The 25713-nt window shown below is 59.7% G+C and overlaps 1 protein-coding gene across 1 annotated transcript; it reads left to right on the top strand.

Moving 5' to 3' along the window:
• Positions 1-7718: 7718 nt before the first annotated feature.
• B3galt5 (beta-1,3-galactosyltransferase 5) lies at positions 7719-11398 on the top strand. Its single transcript, XM_048346621.1, is given in 7 exon segments — positions 7719-7727; positions 8385-8503; positions 8661-8900; positions 10464-10509; positions 10511-10539; positions 10541-10941; positions 10944-11398. Coding segments are annotated over 7 exon segments (1299 nt in total).
• The last annotated feature ends 14315 nt before the right edge of the window (positions 11399-25713 follow it).

Below are 25713 nucleotides of genomic sequence, written 5' to 3'. Positions count from 1 at the left end.
AGGCTCGGGCCAAGGCTGGCACCCGTGAGGCCTCAACGCGTCAGCTCCGCCGGGACTTGGGTCTGCGTTTCCTCTCGTGGGTCTGATTGAGCGGGCTCGGGGAGGAGATGCTCCGTGGCCTGCACGAGATCCCTCAAGTATTAGATCCTCGTTTTTGGTTTTCCCCTCGAGAAAGGTGACTTACAAGGACAAGCGCACCCGGGGATCCGTGGCCCGGCACATTGACAGTTCCACCCGGTGTGTTTTCGGGTCCAAAGACAACACTCTGAACAGTTAGATTGCGTTTGCTGCGTGTCATTCACCTTCTCCCCGTTTTATTTTCTCTTCTTTCTTTCTCACTGTCTTCTTCCTTTGCCCTTCCCTTCCCTCCCCCACCCTTCCCGCCCCTCCCCTCCCCCACCCTGCCCTGCCCTCCTCTGCCCTTCCCTTCCCTCCCCTCCCCTCCCCTCCTCTGCCCTCCTCTGCCCTCCCCTCCCTTCCCCTGCCCTGCCCTGCCCTGCCCTGCCCTGCCCTTCTCTCCCTCTTTCTTCTCTTTGTTGTTGGTCTGAGTCCCTGACCTGGACTTGCACTTGGTCACTGACCATGCTGCGCATTGTTAGGGTCTAGCCACAGAGCCGTGTGTTCAGCCTCAAGGGCGGGCTATTTCTTCTCGCTTTACACCTGTCGGGCGTGCTAGAGTCTAGTTCACAGGGAGCATAGGAGCGCGTATTTGTCCGTGATGTGTTGTTTCGGAAATTGAGGTAATTTAACCCTTTTTGCGGTTTCATTAATTCTGTTATGTAGAAAATAATTTTCGTTTTTGGAATTCTTTTGAGGACTTAGTCATTTTCTTTCTTTATCAATGCAAGTATTTAAGAGTCTATGTTTTCTGGAAGCAATTTTGAATGAACGCATTCAAGAGATTATATCCCTCCTTCTCTTTGCCGTATTGCATCAATAAACCTGTTACCGTACATCCCATTTCTCCCTTGGACTCATAGTTGAGTTTCTTCCTTTCTGAGTGGTTGGGATTCTATCTGTATTAAGCCTAGTGTTGATTTCGGCCTGCGTGGTTTTGGGACTAGGGCGGTGGCCCATTTTTCTTGTGCCCATTACAGATGCAAAAATCTTCATAACAATATTGGCTCGCGGTGAAAATGACTAGAATTTTAACATAGTGCCAGTGAGTCCTTTATCACAGTCTAGACTTGAAATTTCTGTCCCCATCCCCGGTGATTTTTTTTTTTTTTAATTCAAAAGGAATTTATATTGGCAATAAAATTCTTACAGCCAATTGCTAGTTTTGTTTTCTTTTTTTTAAATTTTTTTATGATAAAACACTCCCAGCCTGCTTGGCAACCACCTTCTGGCAAAGCTTGATAACCTGTGAAAAATTAAGAGAGACTCTCTAGCAAGCCTATCAATGTTTAACAGTCCTAACGAGCCTCTCGGAAGCGTCATGCGCGAGCTGAGGAGCATTTCGCATTCGTGCCTCTGGTTTGCCTGCCAGAGTTACCTTCGGGGAAAGCCATGTATTTGTAAGCCAGGCTTGGAGAAAGTGAAGGTGAGGAAGCTGGAAGTCAGCTCCCGGGGAGACCTGCGTGTTGTGGGGGGAGGGGGGGGAGGGCTGGGTGTGCCTGGTCGGTGTCTTCGCCTAGCGGAACCTGTGCCTCCGGTGAGCAAAAAGCGCCCTCGCCCTCCCTCCCTCTATCCCCTCCCGGTTTCCTCCTGGCCTCCCGGCACGGGCGCTAGGTTTATGATGACGAGGGCCGGTGCGGTGCGGGTGGCCGGAGGCGTCTTCCTTTCCCGCGTACGGAGGTGGAAGGGCTCATGAGGCTGGTACCCGCGAAGCAGATGCGGGTGCCGTCTGTCCGTTAGGAAAGAAGGGGAGAGTTTGCACTGGGCTTGTGGGGTGACCCCCCCCCCCCGGCGGGCCTCGGGCAGTCTGCGCAGAAAGGACGGCGGGAGGTGAACCAGTGCTGTGGCCAGGGCTTCCTGCGTGCTAGGCAAGCGCTCGACCCCTAAGCCCCAGCCCCTATATAATATTTTTTAACCCAGTCTCTGGTTATTGGCTGATTCTGCATTTGGCTGTTGTGGACAACACTACGGTACCCATGGGCCTGCAGGGGTCTCTCTTGTGTGCTTACCCTCCTGAGGCTGTATGCCCAGTAGAGGGGTAGTGGGTCATAAGGGAGGTCTATGTTCATGAGTTTCTGAGAAGCTTCCATACGGATTTCCACAGTGGTTGTTTACATTCCCAACAACCGTGTAGGAGGGTTCCCAGCACCCCTAACCCTACATCCTCACCAGCATTTGTTGCTTGTTCTCTTGATGATTGCCGTTCTTACCAGGGTGAGGTGGAATTTTAGTGTGGTTTGGAGATTGCATTTCCTTTATGACTAATGGTGTCGAACCTTTCTCCGTGTACTTGTCATTCTTGCCGGGGTGAGGTGGAATTTTAGCGTGGTTTCGAGTTGCATTTCCTTTATGACTGACGATGGTGAGCCTTTCTCCGTGTGCTTATTAGCCATTTGCATTTCTTCTGAGAACTGGCTGCTTAACTCATTGGCTCCCATCTGTCAACTGGATTCCTTGTTCTTTTGCTGCTTAACTTTCTTGAGCTTGCTGTGCATGCTGAATATTATTCCTTTATCCAATGAGTAGTGATCGGCAGGGGTGATTTCATGAAAGTGGACGTACTGTTGAAAGCAATATACAGGTTCAGCGCAATGTCCATTAAAATCCCAGTGTCATTCTTTGTAGAAATAGGAAAGGTCAGTCCTAAAATTCATAGGGAAGCGTAAAAGGTCCCAAATAGCAGAAGAAATTTTGGGCAAAGGAGCAGCGCTGGAAGTATCACGATATTGGGCTTCAAATTATACTACAGAGCCAAAATAACGAAACCGGCTTGGTTCTGAGACAAAAGCAGACAAAAGACCAGGGAACAGATTAGGAGATGAAAAAACAAAACAATACTACGTCAGCCATCCGACCTTTGACAACGGAGCCAATACATTGGAGGAAATACAGTGTCTTCAACAAATAGTCCTGGGAGAGTGGCTCTCTGTATACAGAGGACGAAAACTAGATACCTGTATCTCACCCTGTGCAAAAGGCAACTCCCTCAGCCACGCACCGGTGGCTCAGGCCTGTAATCCTAGCTACCCAGGAGGCTGAGATCTGAGGACGGAGGTTCAAAGCCAGCCCAGGTTAACGCCAGTTAACCTGGTTATCTCCAGCTAACCACCAGAAAACTGGAAGTGGTAGAGCACTAGTATTGAGCTGAAGAGCTCAGGGACAGTGACCAGGTCCAGAGTTCAAGCCCAGACACCACCAAAAAAAAAAAAAAAAGAAAAAAAGAAGCAACTCCCAGTGGATCAAATGTCTTAATGTAATAACTAATATCTTAAAACTAGCACAGGGGATTGTATGGAAAACTCTGAAAGCTATAGGTGTGGGTAATTATTTTCCGAATAGGATTCCAATAGTCCAACACCTAAGAGTAAGAATGGGTGAATGGTATCAAGTGAAGAAGTGTCTACATCAAAAGAAACGATTCCAGAGTCAAGAGACAGCCCACGCAGAGAAAATCGTGACTATCCAACGCTCGCATTCTTGAGGACAGAGGAGGATCTTTCCAGTTGTTAGGGTTTCTCCTTGATGATGCTAGAATTCCACCCCCCCCCCCCCCAGAGAATGAACGTTGCATTCTAGAAACCAAGGTTCACAGTGCGCAAAGACGTCAGCATAAGGAAATACCTACTAACATGTGTGAAGTTCTTCCTATTTGACAATTTTGTTCAAATTCATTTGCTTTCTTTTACCCTCCCATCTGTCCTACAAGTCAATATTCTCCTTCTCATCATCATCATCAGGTCGACTTAATGAGGAAGAACTTGGAAAAAGTAACCCAACCACCTATATTCATTGCTTCCTTGTGAGATTGGGGGGGGGGGGAGGGTGAGCTAGGGAAAAAGGAGGGTGAGAAAGAAAGGGTGTGTGCGTTTCTGGGGTGGGTGGGGAGGGAGTGCTGGTCATGTGACCCCCCACCTGTCAGAGGGTGGGAGAATGCTGGGCGTGTCCCTGGGCCCTGTCTCCCCCGTCTTAGGTTCTGATGGCTCTGTTGGCCGAGGTCTGTGGGCGTGCGTGGCTCTGTGTGTCCCAGGCTTCCTTCTCCTTGGCAGTGCTCTTCAGATCTGCAGGGTTTTGACCACGCCTCTCTGGAAAGGAAGCTCTATAGATTGTGCGGCCTCGCGCGTCGGCTGTACAGTCCCTTGGCCTCCCCCTGGACTGACTTGAGCCCGAGACGCTTACGTTGGAGCCGGGAAGTCCGGCGTCTGGACGCGGAATCCGCTTCACACCAAGGCAAGCCGTCTCCATCTCAAGTGGCGGAGGTCACGCGTGCTAGTCCAAGCAAGGGGCGTTCCTGGCTCGTGTCTGACCAGTAGATTTTCCTCAGTTTCCCCAAGATCATTGAAGCACAGGATGGCACCCAGAGGAGCCCCCCCCCCGCCGCCGGGGCCCCCCCAGAGGCCAGTGCCAGGGTGAGGGACATTCCCAGGAGCCAGAAAGAAGAGGGTGTGCCCCAGCCAGCCCTCTCCAGGCCCGCGTACCATCCTAACAGCTCCCCGCAGGGGAGGGAGAAGCCGCAGGGGAGGGAGAAGCTGCGTCAGGGCCCCTGCTGTACACAGCCTCCTCAACGGGTCAGCTACGTCCTGCCGTGTTATAGACACGCACCGCGGGAAGGCGGCACAGACGGGCTCCCGGCTTTGCCCCTTCCCACATTCTCAGATTCCTTTTTTCCCCCTAGGGTCTGGGGCAGCTCCGTGAGGCCGTGGGCTGGTCCGGACGTCACTCCCGCGTCTTCTCCCCCGTGACCTGCCAACTCTTGCTTGGCTTTTGTGAACACACACCCTACCCGGACACACGCACAAGTGCCCATTCATACCTTTGCCCCCGGGGAACCGGGCACCGGGGCTTTCTATTTGCATCCGTCTGCGGTTGTCTGGGAGGGGACAGATGGGCTTTAGGGAAGTTTCGGAGGCGGAAGGGCTGTTCTCACGGGGTGGATTCTGCGGGCAGCGCTGCTTGGAGCAATTCACGGAGAGTCGGAGCGACTTTATAATCCTTCCTGGTACAAGGTGCCAAGGGAGGCCTTTCTGCTTTTCGATCGAGGGGACTGAAGTGACAGAGAGAGGACTGGGCTAGTGAGGAGCGACGTGAGGCTGAGACAGGAGAGAGGGGAGACGGCTTGGAAGAGAACGCTCTTTATTCTTTCGGGGTGGGAAGGGAAGCTGTGAATGGAAGAGTGGTCCCAGAGGAGCTCACTCCCCTGCCTCGTGCTACGCCTTGCAGGAGGGAATCCCAGGGAAATCTCAGTCATTTCACGAGCCGGCGGCAGCCCTAACCCGGCCCCCAACCCGCACCCGATCCCTAGCCCTAGGCCTAGCAGGAGCCCGCCCCTGGCTCGCAGGGACAGTGCCGGCTGCCTCTCTCGAGGTTTCCTGACTTGGCTAGCAGGAGAGACGGCTCAGGACCGGTGCGTTCCCCAACGGCTCAGTGACAGCCGCCAGCGCGCCCCGCTTCCGACCGCACCGTGTGCCGTGTGGTGGGCACGCGGGAAGCCTTGGACTCAGGGCCCGAGCACTGTCCCTGGCTTCTTCCCGCTCAAGGCTAGCACTCTGCCACTTGAGCCACAGCGCCGCCTCTGGCCGTTTTCTGTATATGTGGTGCTGGGGAATCGAATCCAGGGCCTTGTGTATCCGAGGCAGGCACTCTTGCCACTAGGCCACATTCCCAGCCCTCTCTGTTGCTCTGTCTCTCTCTCTGTCTCTCTGTCTGTCTGTCTGTCTCTCTCTCTCTCCGGGTGTAGCCCAGTGGTAGAGTTTCAGAACCTTTACATTCCATCCCCGGGACTGGAAAACACTGTCTGGGGAGAGAAGTGTTGGCTGATGTCTGGGAGGGTCCTAAGCATGGGCTCAGAAGCCTGCGGGGCTCCTTCCCCAGGCTGGTGTTGAAGGGGAACCCCCTCCCCCCCCCCCAACCTCCTCGCCAAGAGCCCATCTTTTACAAAACGGTGGCCTGCCTGGAAGACAAAGGCCCCCAAGTCAGACCCCGAGAGCTGCTTCAGAAGCTCCAACGTGGCGCGGCCTCATAGCCGTCACAGTCGCCCTCACTTCTTCCTGTGAGCCTCTTGCTGTTCAGATAGCTCGCCGTAGTAAATAACTCCCGGTGTCACGACTTACCTTATCTTCGAGTTACTGTGCGGGTGTCTCTTTCCTGGCCCCTCTTGGCCACCATGAGCCAGCTGGACTCAGGTGGTGGGTGCACTACGGCAAGGCTAGGCGGCGCCCGGGCACCTAGGTCCAGCGGGAGTGGACGCTCCCAAGGTGGGCGGGGCCTCCCGGGGCTCACTCACTTGTTCATCTTCTTGGCAGCCCTGCCTTGCCTCGTCGCCGCCCGTTTGGTTTTAGTCATGGGGGCGGTGGTGTTTCGTTATGACTTTATTTGGTTCATGTTGACTTTTCTTGGGTGTTCAGGTATTTGGAGGGGTGTGTGTGTGTGTGTGTGTGTGTGTGTGTGTGTGTGTGTGTGTGAAATACCTGCTCATAACCCATGTTTTCAGTTATAGGCATTCTGATCCTTTTCTGTGGTTTCCACCACTGTGTACCACGCTCGAGTCTGTGTACATGCCCCTGCCTGGTTTACTTCACTCGGGGTAACTCTCCCCTGTCCCCCGCCCCCTCCCCTCAGGCCCATTCAGTGTCTGATGACCTGTGCTGGACTGCGGTCCCTGTCGGGTCTGGGGACGGTTAGCTGTATCCTGGTGGACGCCTCACGCTTACAAGTTCTGGAAGGTGTCTCCTGAACTCCCACTGAACAGCCTTGCCTCTCGTGGCTTAGGCTAATGTCCTGTTTTGTTTTGTTTTTTTTAAATAATAATAACAGGACACACGAGACACGGGTGTCACGGGCGGGTTCTTGCTCCCTGGTGGTATAGTAGCAAACCAGGAAGGATGAGCACAGTTGTAGACGGTGAAGAGCAAAGTAAAGGTCGCTCAGCAGAGTGAGAAACCGGTTTGTCCCACGCTGAGGTGCTGGGGTGTCGGTTCATGGGTCCTCCACCCGCCCAGTCGCTCCTTCCTCCAGGAAGTCTGTCAGATTAACAGGTTTGAGGCGGGCCAGCCCTTCTCCAGGGCCAGGCCACAGGAGGGTGGCCTGGTGTGTTTGACACAGGCAAGACCCTCTCCTGGGTGGTGGGCTGACAGAGGTGAGTTGGGCCGGCCAGACCCAAGGCCCTCCCCTAGATAGTGGTTCGTAGGAGGGCTGGCCTGGGTTTTATGGATACACCGGTAGTGTGGGTGCAGTCCCCTGGGTGGAGGGGGGCAAGCTGACCCGACTGGTCTACTGCTGTCCTTCGCCCTGTTGAAGATTGGACAGCTTCCTTCCCTAGAGAGGCGCCGCATCTTCTGCCGTCTGTGTGGAATTGTCCTTCCCCGACCCCGCGCGGCCCCGCGTCGGCCCGGGACCGTGGTGTGGCTGGGATGCCTTGCTTGGGAGCAGCCGGGCTCGGCTCTCCATTCCGCTCCACGGAGCTCGTTGTCTCTGTGCCAGCTTTCTTACCCAACACTCATGCCAGCCAGTGGAGAAGAGCCCTGGCGGCACACAGCCAGTGGCACGCAGGGCATGGCGGGTCTCCTCCTGCATCCTGAGCTCCCCGTCGACTTCTGTCCGGGGACATGGTCTTGGTGGGCGGTGCTCCTCCCTCCGCCCGGGGGTGGGCAGCCGGGCGTGGCTGGTCTGGGCGGTGAGCCGGGGGCTCCTCTCCCCCCCCGTGGGTGGTTGGGGATGCCTGCCTCCGCTCCTTCTGGGAGGTTCTTTTCCTCGGCTCGGGCCCAGGGGTAGGTCCACGTCTCGGGGTGTCTCGATCCGATCCACGTAGATCCGACACGCGTCCCTCTCTCCCAGACCTCGCGGCCGTGACCTCCGGACCGCCCCCCTTCCGTGGGCTTGGTGATAGCCCGTGGCCGCTGTGGCCTGTCGCCCTGGGCTGTCTGGAGGCCGAGTCTCCCCACTCGGGCCTGGGGGAGACTCGAGGGCTTCGCCGGTACTGATTAGCGCGGCTGGTTAATTGCAGATAAGCTCCCGAGAGCTGTCCCCTTCCCACAGGCTCTCAGCCGGACGGCTCCCCCCTCACGGGTATTACAGGCTTCCTTTTGATTCACCACGTGGGCCGTGTCCTAACGCGTCACCCGCTTCTCTAGGGCTGCAGGGGGAGCCTGGGGCGGGAACCCACGGGGGCGGGGGGGGGGTGTGTGTGCTGGGAGGGCAGGCGCCGGGGTTAGAACTCATCTCCTCCAGGCCTGACACCGGGCATCTGGGTCTGTGCTGCTCCTGGGCCGCAGAGCCGAGCCCGGCAGGCGCCGGCTGCTTCTAGATTCCTCCTTCTGACCGGCTGGGCCCTGGAGCTGCGCCCGGTGTGTTTGGAAGGGCGGTTTCTGGAGCCAGGGAGCCCCCGGGGCAGGTGCGTGCCGGGTGAGCGGAGTCGCTGGGTGCTGAGGGCTGTTCTCCTGCTGGCCGGGGCCCCAGCCCGGGGTACGCAGCGATCTTCCCAGAAACACACCGTCCCGCCCTCTGCCCGCTCACTCTCCCAGGTGCTTGGCCACATTCCCCCCCCCCAGCGCACGACGCGCACCCGGACACACGCGAGCTTTGGGCACCGCAGCCCCCGGGGGAGCTGTGGAGGTGGCCACGCAGGTAGCCATCCTCGCGGAGAAGGAGGACAAGTCCCTGCCGTTCAGCGCGGGGCGTTCGGATGGCACCGTGGGCTCCGGCCGGCCCGGAACGCTGCGCGTGTGCCGGGCCCCCGGGCTCCGGCCCGCGGCGTGGTTCCCGCGCGAGGCTCCGGGGACGCGGACACCGTGCGTTCTCGCCCCCCCCCCCCCCCCCGGCCACGTCCGAGAGGCGGAACGAGCCCCGCTTGGTGAACGCACCCAGGCCGGGGTGTTTGTAGCAGGACGTAGCCCGTGGCCTCCCATGCCGGCCGCTCCCCCCGCGCGCTTTTCCTCCGGGAGTCTACCCCGCGGCTGCGCCGTCGAGCCCCCGGTTCTCCTCGCCGGCTGACTGCGAGCCATCGGCTTCCGTGTCGCTCGCCGCAGCGCCCGTATCATCTGGCGCGCGTCCGTGCCTGGCTGTGCGTGGCAGCGGTGGGTGGGCAGAGGATGAGCAGATACCAGGACAGAAACCAGATAGGAGGTTAAAGAAAGAAAAGTCCCTGAGCCTCCGGACTCCCCCCGCTGCTGTGTGAACCGGCGCGCCGGACTCGTCTCCCTGGGCAGTGCTCCATTAGATCGCGGGGGGCTGCAAAGGTTTCCTGCCTCGTGCCACCAAAAAGGGCCTCCAGTGCTGCAGGGCGCCTGGCCACTTCTTATTGAGAGAGAGAGATAGAGATGGAGGACCTGCTGAAAGTTGGGTCCCAGGTACTGATGCCCAGGCTGGTTTCAAACTAAGGGTCTCCGATCTCAGCCTCCTGAGTAGGCTGGGTCATAGGAGTGAGCCTGGCACTCTCTACCATACATCCCTATCTATTGACCTATCTATTGATCTATCTATTGGTCCATCTATCTACTGATTGATCTATCTATTGATCAATGTATCGGTTGATCGATCTATTGATCTATCTCTCATCTGTCTATCCATCCTATCTATCTATCTATCTATCTATCTATCTATCTATCTATCTATCTATCTGTCTATCTCTCTCTATATATTATCTATATATCTCTCTATTGATCTATCTATCTAATCTATTGATCTATCTATTGATCTATCTCCCATCTGTCTATCCATCCATCTATCTATCTATCTATCTATCTGTCTGTCTGTCTATCTATCTCTCTATTGATCTATCTATCTATCTCTCATCTGTCTATCCATCCATCCTATCTATCTATCTATCTATCTATCTATCTATCTATCTATCTATCTATCTCTCTATTGATCTATCTATCGATCTATTGATCTATCTATTGATCTATTGATCTATCTATTGATCTATCTCCCATCTGTCTATCCATCCTATCTCTCTCTCTCATCTGTCTATCCATTGTATCTATCGATCTATTTTTCTCTCATCTGTCTATCCATTCTATATCTATCTATCCAAGTATTTATCATCTATCAATCGTCTCTGTCCTTGTGTCCTCTCTATGTGGTGTCTGTATTTATCTGTCTGTCTCCCTATCATCTGTGCGTTTATTTCTTGGCTGTACCGAGGGTTGAATGCAAGGCTTTGCTCCTGCAGGGCAGGGTGTCTCTCCCACCCCCAGCCCCATTTTCTTTGAATGGAAGGTAGGCGGCGGGCGAGACAGTGCGTCCCCTTGGCTCGGGGGGGGGGGTGGTGGGGTGGTGGTTCCGGGTCCCCCCCGGCCCCCGCTCGCCGCCGGCCCTCGGGGTCTCACCTCCTCCTGCCTTCCTCCCTGCAGATGGCGTTTTGCGAAGATGAAGCTGGTGTATGGCTGCCTGGTGGTGGGCGGGCGCGCTCTGCCTGTACTTCAGCGTGACCCCCGCTGCCCGGGGCGCCGTTCGTGTTCCGGAAGAAGCACGGGAGGTTCCTGCAGCTGCCGGCCGTGGACTGCGGCCGGGAGCCGCCGTTCCTCCTGCTGCTGGTGACGTCCTCGCACGGGCAGGCGGCGGCCCGCGCGGCCATCCGCAAGACGTGGGGGCGGCCCAGGACGGTGCGGGGCCGGCGGGTGCGCGCCTTCTTCCTGCTGGGGGCCACGGCCAGCCCGGAGCACATGGCGGCGGTGGCCCGGGAGAGCCAGCAGTACGGCGACATCATCCAGAAGGACTTCAAGGACGCCTACTTCAACCTGACCTTGAAGACGCTGATGGGCATGGAGTGGGCCCACCGCTTCTGCCCCCAGGCGGAGTTCGTGGTGAAGGCCGACTCGGACATGTTCGTCACGTCCACTACCTGACCGAGCTGCTGCTGAGGAAGAACCAGAGCACCCGGCTGGTCACCGGCTACCTGAAGCTCAACGAGCTGCCCATCCGCAACCGCTTCAGCAAGTGGTTCGTGAGCAAGCACGAGTACCCGTGGGACCGGTACCCGCCCTTCTGCTCGGGCACGGCCTACGTGCTGTCGGGCGACGTGGCCGGCCAGGTGTACAACGTGTCGGAGAGCGTGCCCTTCCTCAAGCTGGAGGACGTGTTCGTGGGGCTGTGCCTGGCCAAGCTGGGGATCCGGCCCCAGGAGCTGCACTCCCGCCAGACCTTCTTCCCCGAGGGCCTGCGCTTCTCCGCCTGCCGCTTCCGCACCGTCGCCGCCTGCCACTTCGTCACCCCGCAGAAGCTGCTGGCCTACTGGCAGGCCCTGGAGGACGCCCGGGACGAGGACTGCCCGACGGCGGCGGCCTGAGCGGCCCGGAGAGCGCCGTGCTGAGAGCCGGGGGCGGGGGGCGGGGGGGGGGAGGGGGGAGGGCCGGCTAGGAGGGCGCTGCCCCCCCTCCCCGTCCCACCGGGGGCTCCTTCCCCTCCGGCTGTTTCCAGCTCGCACCCCAACGGTCCGAGTCTCGGGGTGACTTGCCTTTGATCGGTGGGGTCCGGCCGCACACCCGAACGGGGCAACGCACAGTGTGCGAGTTCAAACCCGAGGGCGGCAGCCGGCAGGGCGCGGCGTGGCCCACGCAAGGCCGGCCGCTCTCCCGGGCCCCGACGCACAGCGCGGCCGGGGGGGGGGGGGCCGGGCCTGGGCTCGGGACCCACGGACGCAGCGCGGACGCCGGCCGGGTCTCCAGGCTGCGGCCCGACGCAGCTCCGAAAGCCCCGCGTCCGTGACCCCACCGGGAGCCGCGGGGCGCCGCGGTTCTGCGTTTAGCCCGTGGGTTTCCTCCCCCCCGGGGTGTGCGCGGACCTGTTCCGTCCGGACGGCTGTCTGCAGCGTCGGTGACCCCCCCTCCCCCCCGCGGCCTCGGGTGTCGAGTTCAGCACCAGCCCCCCCCCCCCACCCCGTGTCAGGAAGGCGTCCCCGCCCGCCCAGCGCTTCTCCTGACGGCCAGCCTCGTGTTCTTCAGGGAAATGGCCCCTCGGGGCGCTGCTGTGCTGTGGACACCCCAGCTCCTCTCATGTGGGGTGCAGGTGGAGCCCGGGGAGGCCCCGAGGCCGCAGCCGGGACCGCGTGGGCCCCTGCTCCACGGGGAGTCTGCGTGGAGGCGGGGTGCGTGTGGGGGACACTGACGGGATCGGGGGACCCCCCCACTCCCCCCAGGCATCCGGAGGGGCCCTGGCAGGGCTGCGTGCGTTCTACCTCAGTGAGGCGCTCTCGGCGACTCTGGGTGTGTGCGTGTGTGCGTGCGTGCGTGAGTGTGTGTGTGTGTGCGTGCGTGCGTGTGTGCGTGCATGCGTGCGTGTGTGTGTGCGTGCGTGTGTGCATGCGTGTGTGCGTGTGTGTGTGTGTGTGTGACACCCGCAGTTTACAGTCAGGGAAACGAGACGGGGCGGGAGGAGGCGCGGCCAGCTTGGGGTTAGCCAGTGGGAGGAAGCAGAATCAGGGAGTGTGTGTGTGTCTGTGTACGTGTGTGCGTGTGTATGTGTGCGTGTGTGCGTGCAACACCTGCAGTTTACAGTCAGGGAAAATGAGACGGGGCGGGAGGAGACGCTGCCTGCTGGGGTCACCCATGGGGGCGAAGCAGGAGCAGGTGTGAGCCCCAGGGTCTCACAGACCGCAGCCCCCCCTCGCTCCGTCCCCAGCCCCCTCTTCCCCGGGCCCGGGGGGGGGGGCGGTGTGCTGCTCTGAATGCACTTCCAGAACCTTCTCCCGGCGCCTGCTCTGCACCCGCGGCCCACGGCATGCTGCTGATCCCACCCAAGAGCCAAATCCAAGCCGACCCCTCCCCCACCTCCCCGCCCTCTCCGCCGGCGCTGGGGCGGCAGAGTCTGCACCCCAGGGCGTGGGTGCCGGCGGGGGCGGGGGGGGTACTCAGGTACAGAACCGAAGGGGACGGGCGTTTCCCCCGTGGCTCCCTCCGTTCCTCCCTCCGCGCTCCCGGTCAGGCGTCCCTCTCTCGTCGGGCGCGGCCCTCACCTCCGCTCGCCCGCCCCCCGCGTCCCGCCACCTTCCACGTGTCCAACCGCACTCGACCATTCCGGACACAGCGTGGACGGTCGGTGCGTGCGCCGTGACGCGGCCCGTCCCTCGGTGGCGGGCGCCGCGGACGCTTCCGTGGGCCGCGTGCGGTGTCCGCGTGGTGCGCGAAGCTGCCTCCGGGGTCCGCACCGGTGAACCTGGAATCCCGACCCGGACCCCGCGGCGAGGGGTCGCGGCTCAATAAAGATACTGGTTGTTGAACACTGGGCTGCGCGTTATGGAAGGCGATTTAGAGGGGATAAGTGAATCGAATCGTAATAATAATAGGTGAATAAAAGGGAGAGTTTCCAAACCACGGTCAGGGCCGTGGCACCTGCGATGGCCACGTCGGGGCTGCTCCGCCCGGGTCCCCTCTTCTTTCCTTTCCGTGACACGCTGCCCTCGGCGTGCGGTGCCCCCCCCCCCGTGGGGCAGAGAGCTCAGAGGGTGGGCGCCCGGCCTCAGTCCCGGGGGCCCGGGGAGGCGGGGGGGGGGGGGTCCGCCCTGCGTGGGGTCAGGCGCTCGGCTGCCTGGCTGGGATCCCAGGTCTCCCCGGCTCCCGGGGGGGGGGGGGGCGGGGGTCAGTGACGAGATCTCACGCGCCGTCGGGGGCCTGCCGGGCAGGGGACACCTACAGTTACCCCCCCTTTTTTTTTTGTGGGTCACAGGGCTTAGGCTCGGGGCCTGAGCGCTGTCCCTGAGCTTTTTCTGTCCGAGGCTGGCGCTCTACCACGTTGAGCCGCAGCGCCCCTTCCCAGTTTCCTGGTGGTTCACTGGAGAGAGGAGTCTGAGGACTTTCCTGCCTGGACTCTCGGATCCCGGCCTCCTGAGTGGCCAGGATTACAGGCGTGAGCCACGGGCCTCCGGCTTAGCGTTGTCCTTCATTGCATCCCGTCCAGCCAGGCGGCTGGCAGGGGGAGGGCTAGGGTCCTCTCCAGCATCCGTGATTGGCAGTGACGACTGCCAATCACTTCTGGCTAGTTGGTTCTTGCCGCAGATCTCCAGCTGTGACGGCCGGCGCGTGTCACCAAAGTCACCAGGCTGAGGTTCGGGGCAGATAAACCATCTCTGGGGGGGGGTGGGGTGGGGTGGGCGTGGGAGGAACCTGCCACAAACTCCTTGCCCAGGAAGGAGCCCCGGAAGAGCCCCTGGCTGGGCGGGAAGGGTGAGGGGTGGAAGGGTGGAGCTAATCGCCCCAGGGAGAAGTGTGTAATGAACTAGAAGCGTACTCCCAGTTCATCATACCGAGTGGATTTATTTTATAGATCTTTACGTTTTTGAAGTTGTTTCCCCACCCCCCCTTTTAATTTTAGACAAGGTTTCACTGTCACCCAGCCTGGTCTTGAACTCGTGCTCCCCTCTGAAACGCCCTCCTTCCTCAGTGCTGGGATTACAGGCACGCGCCCCCACGCACGCAGGACAGCCGTTCCTGAAGGCGAGTAGAAGAACCGGCCCCGTACGGAAATGGCAGCGTGTGTGCGCGCGCGTGTGCCCGTTGAAAGAAATTCTCCACGACTGGAAACGGTCTCAGAGCGCCCGGGGGGAGAGACGTGGTGGGTGAACGTTCGCTTCTCCTCGAGCGGGCAGAAAGGAAAGCATCGTTCTGTCCCTGGATGATTTCGGAAGCTCTTTATGTCCCTACGGGTCACCGGGGCCACCATCCCTTATCCCATTGGGCCTCCGTGTGCATTTGTGACTCGCTCGTGCTGGTGTTTATCTTGATGAAGAAAGCAGCCGACCACGGCCAGGGTGTGGTGCTCTCGACGCGCACCAGATGGGAGGATGCACCGGGATCGCTCTGGAAGCCTGGCCAACCTGTGGTCCAGACGGCCTGCCGTTTCCATTTCGGTGCTGATCTTTTCCTACATTTATTTTGTGTTCGGGGTGGGGTGGGGGTGGGGGGGAAATGTTTTTAAAATTGGACGTGGGTTGCATACACTGTGGAAATACGGGGGGCTCCTGTGCCCGTCTCTGTGAGCGGGGGGGCGGGGGGCGGGGACTTGGGGCTTACCTTGGATGTTTGGAAGCGTGTTAATTGAACCTAGCAGCTTGCAGGGTCTTTGGGGCCCGGCCTGCGTCGGGGCGAGGGGCCGGGCGAGGGGGGGGGTGTGCCAGGGCTTGTAAGCCGGGGTGTCACCAGGGAGGGGCGTCCTTAGGAATTTCTGTTTGTGTGTCGTTAAACCATTCCCGCCCTGTGGATCGGTTTGACTGTGCCCTTACCGGGTTTTGACAGCTTATCTTTTAGGGGGTCCCTGACTGAGGGAGCCGGCTTTGCCAGACTTCTCATCGATTCTGTCCGCAACCCAGTAGCGTTCTGTGGCTGTCCCCAGGAACCCGGTGTGTCGCCCTAGTCGGTTTCTGTCGTTGGTAACAATAAACCTTCGTGCGTGCCCACCAGAAAGCTACGGCAAAAATCAAGCCTGGTGGTGAAATGTTAGACGTCTACTGGGGGGTGGGAATCCCAGCCCTCCAGGGCCCAAGCAAGGTCCAGGCCACGGTGCCCATCACCCCGACACCTTGCCGTCTCGGTCACCCCGACACCTTGCCGCCCTTGATTCTTGCCCCTTAAAGGTAAAGCAGCAGGCTCAGCCCCCACCCACGGGAGGGCATGGTGTGGGGGGGCGACCCCTGGGGTAAATGTCCAGGAGAACCGGCAGAAGCTGAGTGGGTGGGGGAAGGTGGAGGGCCGTCTGGGGCTGAGGTCTGCCCGTTGCCAGCTGCTAAGGGCACAGACTGGTGGGCCGCCCGCCACCCGGAGTCCTCCAGGACCGCAGCTTGGAGGCCCCGCTCAGAGCGGGGCTGCTGTTCCACAGTCTTGTCCTTGCTCACCGGAGAGCTTCTGCCGTTGCTGCAAAAGAGCAGAGAGAAGCCTGGCGAAGGTGAGGACAAATGAAAGCGGAGCAGTATCTGCAGCTTTGGGGGGTCGCAGCGCTGGGACAAAGTGACGACGGGGGGTCAAGCTGGAAAGGCACAGTGGGTGTATTCGAAATGTGAAGGAAAGCCGGAATGTAGGTCCACCCTGTGGGTGGCCGGGCCTATTTCTGTGATACGGTTTTGATGATAAAACCGCGTCGTTTCACGGGCACGAGAATGTTTGCAACCGCACCAGTCTTCCTGCTCTTACACGCACGTGCGCACACGTGCACACGCACACGGAGTCGAGACGTGTTTAAAGAAGACACGCCTCCATGCTCAGCTTAGTCTGGAGCGGGGGTTTTCCGCCCAGAGGCTCTGGGAAGCCCCGGGTCTCTCCTCGAGATGGGGGATTCGTCCGTCTGCCCCTTCTCCCCCCCTCCCCCCCACCCCCCGCGGGCCCTGGAAGGAAGACCCTGAGGTGTTCCCTTCACCCATGGACTTCGGTTTAGAGCAGCTTCAAGTCCATGGCCACAGCGAGGGGAGGAGTCGGGAACCCCTCCACCCCATGGGGGGTTCTCGTGCAGGCCCCCCCACCCCTCCCCACCAGATCCAGGCTCCGGGCCGCCACCCATGTCCACTCCTTACACTTCCCGAGCCCCGCCGGCACCCCGCTTCACGCGTGGCCTGTGGGGGGCAGCTCCTCCGTGCCCCCCCCCCCTCCGGACGTCCCCCCGGGCTCCCGAAGGGCATCTGGCGGCACCTGAGGTTTTACGACGGCGAACAAAGCCGGTCTCCACCTCCGTGGGCGGGTGCTTGTGTGAACAGAACTTCGCAAATCCTCTGGGTAAACAGCCAACGCCAGATTGCCCGCACCGTCCGGGAAGCCACTGCCAGAGGGCCCGGCCAAGCGGGGCTCGGAGCCGGGCCGGGCCGACGCGTTGGTGTGCGGGATTCTCCGCCCTGAGAGGCGCGCCGTAGAAGTAGCCGGGCAGTAGGCGGCCCTTGTCGGATTGTATTCCTACTCGTCCTCGTGATACGTACGCAAGGCCCCTGAGACCCGACGACGATGGCTGGGCTTGGGGTGCTGGCGGCTCGCACCCGTGTCATCCTAGCTACTCAGGAGGCTGAGCTCTGAGGACTGCAGGTTGAAGCCAGCCCGGGGCAGAAACGGCAGGACGCTCGGAGCAAAGTCACAGTGTCCCTGGCGGGGCCTCCCTGGCCAGCGTTCCACACCCCCCTCTCTGTGTTGCTCACACATCGGGTTACATTTCAGAGCGAGTGTTTATTAAACAAATTAATAGTGTGATCAAGATCCCCGGGAAAAACGCCCAGAGGCTGAGATCTCAAGCAAAGTGCTAAGAGCGTAAGTGGCAAATTGAGTAAAGACCACAGGATCCCCGCGCCCCCCCCCTCCGCCCCCCCCCCCCCGAAACAAACTTTGGCAAATGGCTTCTCATTCTCCACACCTAGAGACCAAGAAGCTGGATTCCCTTTGTGTCACCCCACAACGGACAGGCATTTGACGTCACCCCAAATCCCGGGAATGGAAGCCTTGTGCCGGCTTCGCAGGGGCAATTACAGAAACTCCCGTTCTCGTTTATGAGGGTTATGTTCTCTGTAGGCCGTAAACAAGGCCTGTATCTTTGTACATAATCCCAACTTAAATACGGAGAACTTGCTGATTACTTGCTTCCGTTTTCTCAAGTTTAGAAATAAGAGGAAGCCGGGCACCGGTGGCTCAGCCCTGCAATCCTAACCACTGGGAGAGTTGAGACTAGGAGGGCCGTGGTTCGAGGCCAGCTGGCAGAACCGTCTGAGAGACTCCGTGTCTGCAGAGCGTGTTGTGAGGTGAGAAGGCAGAGAAGCCACCTTTCGAGAGGTCGGCTCTTGGGATCTTTCTTAAGAGGTTGGCGGCTGCATGGCGGATTCCGATCTTAAAAGACCAGCGGCAGCCAGGCAAAGACGCCTTTAACACGGCTAGGAAACTGAGCCACCGCGAAGGCCCGGGAGAAAAGAAGGAGTAAGAACGATACCGACAACCAACTCGGCTCCGACGGGGAGCTGACGTGGGACACCCTGGTGGCCGAGAAGAGGCAGCAGACGGGACGGGAACGCCGAGGACACGGGGCATAGCGTAATGGGGCCGGTGCGGGTCTGGGCCTCGGTAGGGTCGGGTCAGGGGTCAGGGGTCAGGGGTCAGGGGTCACGGACGCTCAAGCCCACCAGCCGAGTTTCAGATGGGAGCGGTCGGCCCAGCGGCCTCCTCTCCTAGGCGGACACGGGGCTCGTTCAGGGAGGCAGCGAAGGGCCGGCCTCCGCTCCTCTTTGACCTTGTGGCGGCATTTCTTTGGGGGTGCTGCGACTGTCGAAGGCGACGGGATCCCCTTCGAGTGACCTCCGGGCCCGGCGGCTGCGGCCACACACCCTGGCCCTCCGTGATGAAGCCCTCACGTCCACACCGGGGTCTCCCCCTCCTGCCCCTCCCAGCCCCCCCGAGGGCTAGAACGGTCACCGTCTCCTTTCCCGGCAGTGAACCTTCCTTCCTTTGTTCTCTGTGCCTGGCTGTGTGCGTGGTTTTCTGGCGAGGTCTGGGTTTCCTCCGACAGGCGAGGAGGGAGGCGCGCGGCAGGCAGGCGGGGCGCTGCGTGGTGCGCAGGAGGCGGGGGGCAGCCTTGGGAGGAGAAGGGAAGCCACGGCCTGTGCGTTTCAGTACACGCGCCCCGGCGATCGTGGGGGAGGGCCGCTGTCTCCCGCCCCGGCTCGGCTTCTAGAATCGACTCACGGAGTCCCGACCTCAAGGGTTGCCTACCGTGGGCCGTTAGCTAATTTCCTCCTGGCGGTGAGTTTCTCTCCCCTCACCTCAGGACGAGGGCCAGGCTCTCCGTCCTCCCGGAAGGGAGAATTCAGGGGGGCATTTTCGGAGGTAGGGTAACAGGGCGACCTCATCCACCGGCCCGATGCGGGAGCTCCGGGTCGGGGGCGCGCGTACCGGCGGCGGCGGCGATTCTGGGTGCAGGACGCTGGAGATTTCTGGGGCCGCTGGGCTTCCGCCCCTCGGAGGCCGGGCTCGGGGGAGAGCGGGCCGCCGGCTCAGGGTTTCCAGGGTGTGGATGGAGACGGGGGGAGGTCGTGCCCAGCCTCTCACCCTCCAGCCCGGGCTCCTGTTGCCCGCCACGCGGGAGAGGCAGAACAACCCCGACGCCAGCGTTGCTCGTGAGGCGGGCGGACGGGCGGAATGTTCCGGCACGCGGCCCTGCGCTTCCTCTCGGGAGCCGAGCGTTTTCCCTCTTCCGTGGCCTGCCTGCCCGGCCCAGCTCCATGCGGCACGGACCACCGGAGCGAGGCATTGAGCGCGTACCACGGAGACCGCCACGCAGAGCCGAGCCGTGCCGCGCGGGGCAGGGGGCCGGCGGTGTCAGCGGAAGCTTCTGGATCTTTACCCATGAGCTCCTGGGCCGACAGCAGGGGCGGGGAGGGGCGGGAGACGGGAGCAGGCGTGGCTGCTGACTTGGAGAATGCCATCCACAGAGCTAGGGATTGGCGGTGGGGGGGGGGGGGCGGGGGTGGGGCGGGTCCCCACTTTCCTAGCGGGAGGACCCCGGGCAGGCCAGAGGCATTCCAGCGGGCACAGCTATGAAGAGCTGGGTGGCCACGATTCCGTGGCTTCCGGTCACGTGGTCACCACGTGCATTCGCTCTCGGGGTCCAGGATCACCACGGTGGGGGGGGTGGGGGGGGGTCTCACCAGGCACAGCTGTCCGCGCGGGCGACCCCCGTTCTCCTGAGGCCGAGGCGCGGGGGGCGGGGGGGCGGCGCGCAGTGTCCAGCCACGCTGTCTGGGAATCAGATGGGGGTGCCGTCGCTCGTGTGTCCTCACGCAGGAAGGGCCCCCCCCCCCGCCGCCCTCGGTGCCTGGAGAGGACTCCATGCTAGAGGGCTGCACCCCCACCCGTGAGACTAGTTCCTTATAGTTTGACATTAAAAATATAGGGAGCCCTTGTTCACCTCTACCCCATGGTAAACGGACAGTAAGAAATGATCATAGTCATAGATATGGAAATAAACCATAATAGTTGTAGAAATGCCATGGTAAACTGTCGGGTTGGTTTACTTATGATTGAATACTGGATTGTTTTAGCCGCTCAAGGCTTGCTTAGTGGTAATGGGGGAAACACGGTCGCAATTGTTAAGTGGGTACTAGGTCAGCCTGACCGCATATTCTGCTTCCCGTGCACGGGCTTGCTTAACCCATTTGTGACTTGCTCTACCCCCTGCATCAGTGCTACGTGACCCCCTGCTGTCAGTTTCCTGATATCGAGGCCAGTTCCCGATATCAAAGCCAACATAGGTAAACTGAAAGGGTAGACAGCCAATGGAAACAGGACAAGACTTGCTTGCTCAATGCCATCCAATCAAGTATCTGCCAAGTTGGAAATACCCTGTCCCTGTTGTGATCACAATAAAAACCCTCCTATCTGAGGGTCGGGGCTCTCGATCCAGATCCGCTGCGTCGGTGACGGTTTGAGAGTCCAGGCTCGAGCTTGCCATAAAGACTCTCATGCGTTTGCATCGTATCGGCTCCTCGGTGGTCTTGGGGACCGGAAATCTGTGCCATAACACCCGTGGCCTGGCAGACGCCTTCCCATCCATTCCTCGGTGGAGGAATTCTCCTGCCCAGAACTTAAACCTAGACACTTAAAAAGGATGCTCACGAATCTGACAGTGCACAGTGGCGTCCAGGCCAGCTCCGGGGCCGCGGCTTCGGAGCCAGGGCCTCTGCCCCTCGCTCGGGCAGCAGCAACCGCCGGAGTCAGAGGAGTGACCCAGGAGGTGTCGAGTGTCCCGGCAGAGCCCGGGCTGGTGGACACCCAAGACGCCGTCCTGCTGCTACCTGAGGCCCACGGGAGGCGGGGAGGGGGGAGGGGAGGGAAGGGGGAGGGGAGCCGGGAGCTGGCCACGCCTCCGTCCGCCCTGTCCTCCCAGATACACGGAGTTTGTCTTAAATGACCCCTGCTGGCGCCTCTGTTGGGAAGGGCCGGGGGGAGCTTGAGGCGGACATCAAGTTCATAGCTGGGCGCCGGTGGCTCACGCCTGTCATCCTCGTGACTCAGGGGGCCGACGTCTGAGGGCTGCGGTTTCAAAGCCAGCCTGGGCATGAAATTCCACGAGACTCTTAGCTCCAGGTAAACATCCCCAAAGCCAGGAGTGGAGCTATAGATAGCTCAAGCGGTGGAGAGTGCAAGCCTTGGGCCCAGGAAGCTCAGGACAGTGTCTGGACCCCAAGTTCAACCCCAGGACTAGCAGAAGAAGAGGAGGAGGAGGAGGAGAGGAGGAGGAGGAGGAGGAGGAGGAGGAGGAGGAGGAGGAGGAGAAGAGGAAGAAGAGGAGGAGGAGGAGGAGGAGGAGGAGAGGATGAAGAGGAGGAGGAGGAGGAGGAGGAGAGGAAGAGGAGGAGGAGGAGGAGGAGGAGGAGAGGAAGAGGAGGAGGAGGAGGAGAAGAGGAAGAAGAGGAGGAAGAGGAGGAGGAGGAGGAGGAGGAGGAGAAGAGGAAGAAGAGGAGGAGGAGGAGGAGAGAAGAAGAAGAGGAGGAAGAGGAGGAGGAGGAGGAGGAGAAGAGAAGAAGAGGAGGAGGAGAGGAAGAGGAGGAGGAGGAGGGAGGAGAAGAAGAGGAAGAGGAGGAGGAGGAGGAGAAGAAGAGGAAGAGGAGGAGGAGGAGGAGGAAGAGGAGGAGGAGGAGGAGGAGGAGGAGGAGAGGAAGAGGAGGAGGAGGAGGAGAAGAGGAAGAAGAGGAGGAAGAGGAGGAGGAGGAGGAGGAGGAGAGAGGAAGAAGAGGAGGAGGAGGAGGAGAAGAGGAAGAGGAGGGAGGAGGAGGAGGAGAAGAAGAGGGAGAGGAGGAGGAGGAGGAGAGGAGGAGGAGGAGGAGGAGGAGGAGGAGGAGGAGGAGGAGGAGGAGGAGGAAATTGGGCGTCATTCACAGTCAGCACACGTGTGGCCACTTGAGGCTGTGACTTGAAGCAGCGGCTCTTTCAAAGCTCTGGCTGTATCCGTCAGGCACCAATCCAAATTCCCACAAACGATACCACTTTATAATCAGGATTGACTGGCTCAGGGGGGATCGTTACTGTGCCATTTTAGATGACACGTTCAGACACATCAAGTCACTTTCTCAAGGTAGCAGGACTCAACAGTGAGGTTCTTGGCTAGGTTGAGGTTCTCTTCCTTCCTCTCCCCTTCCTTCCCTCTCCTTACAGTAATCACAAGGGGCGTCCCGAGAAAGGGTGCACACACACAGCACCAGAACGGAACGGAAGGTGGAGGGCGTGACCCCCGTGGGGTCATCTGGTTTTCCTCGGAACGCCAGCACAACCGCGGAGCGAAGCCCAGCCTTCCGCAACGGCGCCGAGACAGTCTGCCCACCTGTGCAATATGAAGACAGAGCCCGCCTCATACCGTATGTAACACGCTCAAGGCCTCAACGAGGGTCAGAGGCCAGAGAGAAAGTGCCGGAAGCTTGCGAAGCAGATCTCCTCCACGTGACCCGGTCTTGGGCATGAATAACATCAAAAGCACAAGTGGAAAACATCTACATCTATTAGCTGGACTCCTTAAAAAAATGTGCCTTTTTGGGTTTCAAAGGAAAAGAAAAGGGCTGGGAATATTGGTCCAGTGGCAAGAGTGCTCGCCTCGTATACATGAAGCCCTGGGTTCGATTCCTCAGCACCACATATATAGAAAAGGCCAGAGGTGGCGCTGTGGCTCAAGTGGCAGGAGTGCTAGCCTTGAGCAAAAAGAAGCCAGGGACAGTGCTCAGGCCCTGAGTCCAAGGCCCAGGACTGGCCAAAAAAAAAAAAAAAAAAATCCAATCCATGGAAAGAAAAAAATAAACAACTGACAGAGTGGGAGGAATATTAATGAAGAACCTATCTGATAAGGAACTTATATATAAAATATACCAACGATGAATGGCTCAGCAATAAAAATGATAAGTCAATGATAAGTTTAAAATGTGCTAAGGCTTTGAGAGAAGCTTCCACCATGGAGAGACACAAATATACAGCCATGAACACATATTGTTACTAGTCGTGAGGACAAAGAAGAAACAGCAGAACCACCTGGAGATATCACTAAGGTGGTTAAAACAAAACTACAAAATCCTAGGTTCCCGTCAATGGAAGAAATAGAAAGTCATCTTTTATACGCACAAGAGAATATTATTATTCAGCTATAAAGAACAACAAAATGATATAATTTCCAAGAAATAGATGAAGTGGAGATCATGATATTAAGTTAAAAAACAACAACAAACCAGACCTAGGGGGCTGGGAATGTGAAGCCCTGGGTTCGATTCCTCAGGACCACACAAACAGAAAAAGCCAGAAGTGGCACTGTGGCTCAAGAGGTAGAGTGCTAGCCTTGAGCAAAAAGAAGCCAGGGACAGTGCTTGGGCCCTGAGTTCAAGGCCCAGGACTGGCAAAAACCAACAACAAACAACAACCCCCCACCTCCCCAGACCTGAAGATAAACACCAACCGTTATTTTCTCTCACACGTGAAGTCTAGATCTAAAAAGAGAGACAGGCAGATTAAGACATGCATTAAAGGGAGGGGCCAGGGGGAGGCAGGAGGAGGGGGAGGGTTCTAGAAAGGGCCCACAGAGTAGACACCACTGCTATGGACACAGAACCTCAGTTTATTACCCTGCAGGCCACCTGGTGGTTATAATGGGGAACTGCGTCTCAATCGACCCCGAGACACATCTGGCCCCTCCGCCCATCATTTGATCGCCCAAGAACGGGTGATTATAGAATTAAACAACAACAACAACACTGGTGGGAAACCGTCAATAACTTCCCAGGCTGACCAGCGCACAGCAAGCTGCGCGAGAGCAAGTGACAGGGGGGGTGGTCAGGCCTTTCTGTATTCCGAGATGGTCTCCGAGTGACTCGGGGGGGGGGGGCGGGGAATGGCTCACCTTCAGGGCAGTGAATGAAACCACCGCGGCCCTTGAGGCTGGCAAGGTGCCCAGCACCGCGACGCCCGTGTCCTGCCGGCTAACCTGGACGCTCCGTCTTGCAGGTGGGAAAGCCGGCGGGAGCAGTTTCCCCGCTTCCCGGGTCACGGGGACCGTCAGGAACGCCCCCGTGACGGCGTACCTGGCGTCTGGAATCCACGGGCCCTCCCAGGCCCCGTTCCCGCTCAGCTAGCTCATGCACCTGTCTGATTGCTGGAGGACACCTCCGCCTGCCTGCGCCTGGCACCGCCGGAGCCAAACCCTCTTTCCCTCGAATGGGAGGAGCGGACCTAGGGAAAGAAGCCAACGGACTGGGACCTGGCTGCCCCGGGACTTGAAGACTCCCAGATGATTTGGGGGAGCCCTGCCTGGACCGTGGCCACCTTTCTAGGCGACCGGCGGAGCCGGGTCCTGCCACGCGTGTGGACACACGTGTGGACCAACCCTCCTCGCCAGCCCTGGCCAGAAGGACCGAGGGTCCCCTCACCCTCCGTGGGAAATGGGACACTGGGGTCTTCTGACGAAAGGCCCCGCTATGCCAGCAGCAGGGCAAATATCCAGGCTTCCAGGTCTGCCATGGATGGAGGAGAGAGAGAGAGAGAGAGAGAGAGAAGAGAGAGAGAGAGAGAGAGAGAGACAGAGAGAGAGAGAGAGAGAGAGAGAGAGAGAGGGCCCTACTCTATTCAATACCCAGGCCAGACACCGAGAAAGGCGTGAGGATTCATTCCAGGCGCAGTTGGATTCTGCAGCATTTGGATCCCAGATTGTGTGGTACTGGCCCAGCCTCTGTGGGATGCTGTCAGAGGCTCAGAACAGGAGCCCCGACCCGCCCCCCCTCCCCCCCCCCCACACAGTGGGGAGCTACAGAAGAGCAGGCCTTCATCCTCCCACGACGGGAGGCATCGGCACGGCACAGGCGGCTGGAATGCACTGTGCGTGTGCGTGTGCGTGCATGTGCGTGTTCCGTGTTCTCTCGTGACCTCAGTTGGCCACGAGCTGAAGGCTTCCCCTGGGATAGGACAAGGACCCCCTCCCCCCCCGGAGCTCTGGATGTGGAGCCTGAGACAGCAGCTAACCGCCTGTGGGCTGCAGGGGTGCAACGCGGAGGGCCGTGGTTTTGAAGGAGAGGCTGCGGCGCGGAGGCAGCGTGGGAAGCCGGGGGAGCCCGGGGGAGGCCGGGGAGCCACGGGGCGCCTCCCGGAGATGAGACGCGCCGGACCCGTGACTCTGCGTGCGCGCGGGTCGGCGTTCAGACGATCGTCCCTGCTGTGACGGTTGGGAGCCCGAGTCCAGGCCCCCCCCCCCCCCCCCCCCCCCCCCCCCCGCCCCCGGGAATGGCGTTTCCCGGAAGAGGAGTTCAGGTCTGAGCGCCCAGCCCGGGCGGCTGCCTTTACTTGGAAACGAGCTTACTTTGTGGGTGCTCATATCTGAAGCCAAATGAGGTTTTATGATCATCCGCAGAAGCCAGGGAGGTGGCTGTCGATAGGGCCGACCCACCCGCCCGGGGCCTTGTGCCTCAGCCGCCAGCGGCCGTCCGCGCGAGGCACCGACTGCTGAGGACGTTCCCCGCGGCGGCGGTGCGCACCGGTCACCCCCGCGGCGAGGCCGTCAGCGGAGACGGGGCGGAGGAGGCAGGAGACGGGCTTCCCGAGGCGGCTTCGCTTCCAGGACGCGCCTCGTCTTTGGAGAGTTATGTCACCGCGAGGGCCCCTCCCACGGGCTGTACCTCACCGTTCACCTGTG

The sequence above is a fragment of the Perognathus longimembris genome, chromosome 5 (genome assembly GCF_023159225.1).
Source record: "Perognathus longimembris pacificus isolate PPM17 chromosome 5, ASM2315922v1, whole genome shotgun sequence".
Taxonomy (NCBI): domain Eukaryota; kingdom Metazoa; phylum Chordata; class Mammalia; order Rodentia; family Heteromyidae; genus Perognathus; species Perognathus longimembris.
The sequence above is the reverse complement of the archived record's forward strand: the minus strand, read 5'-3'. Positions and strand labels throughout refer to the sequence as shown.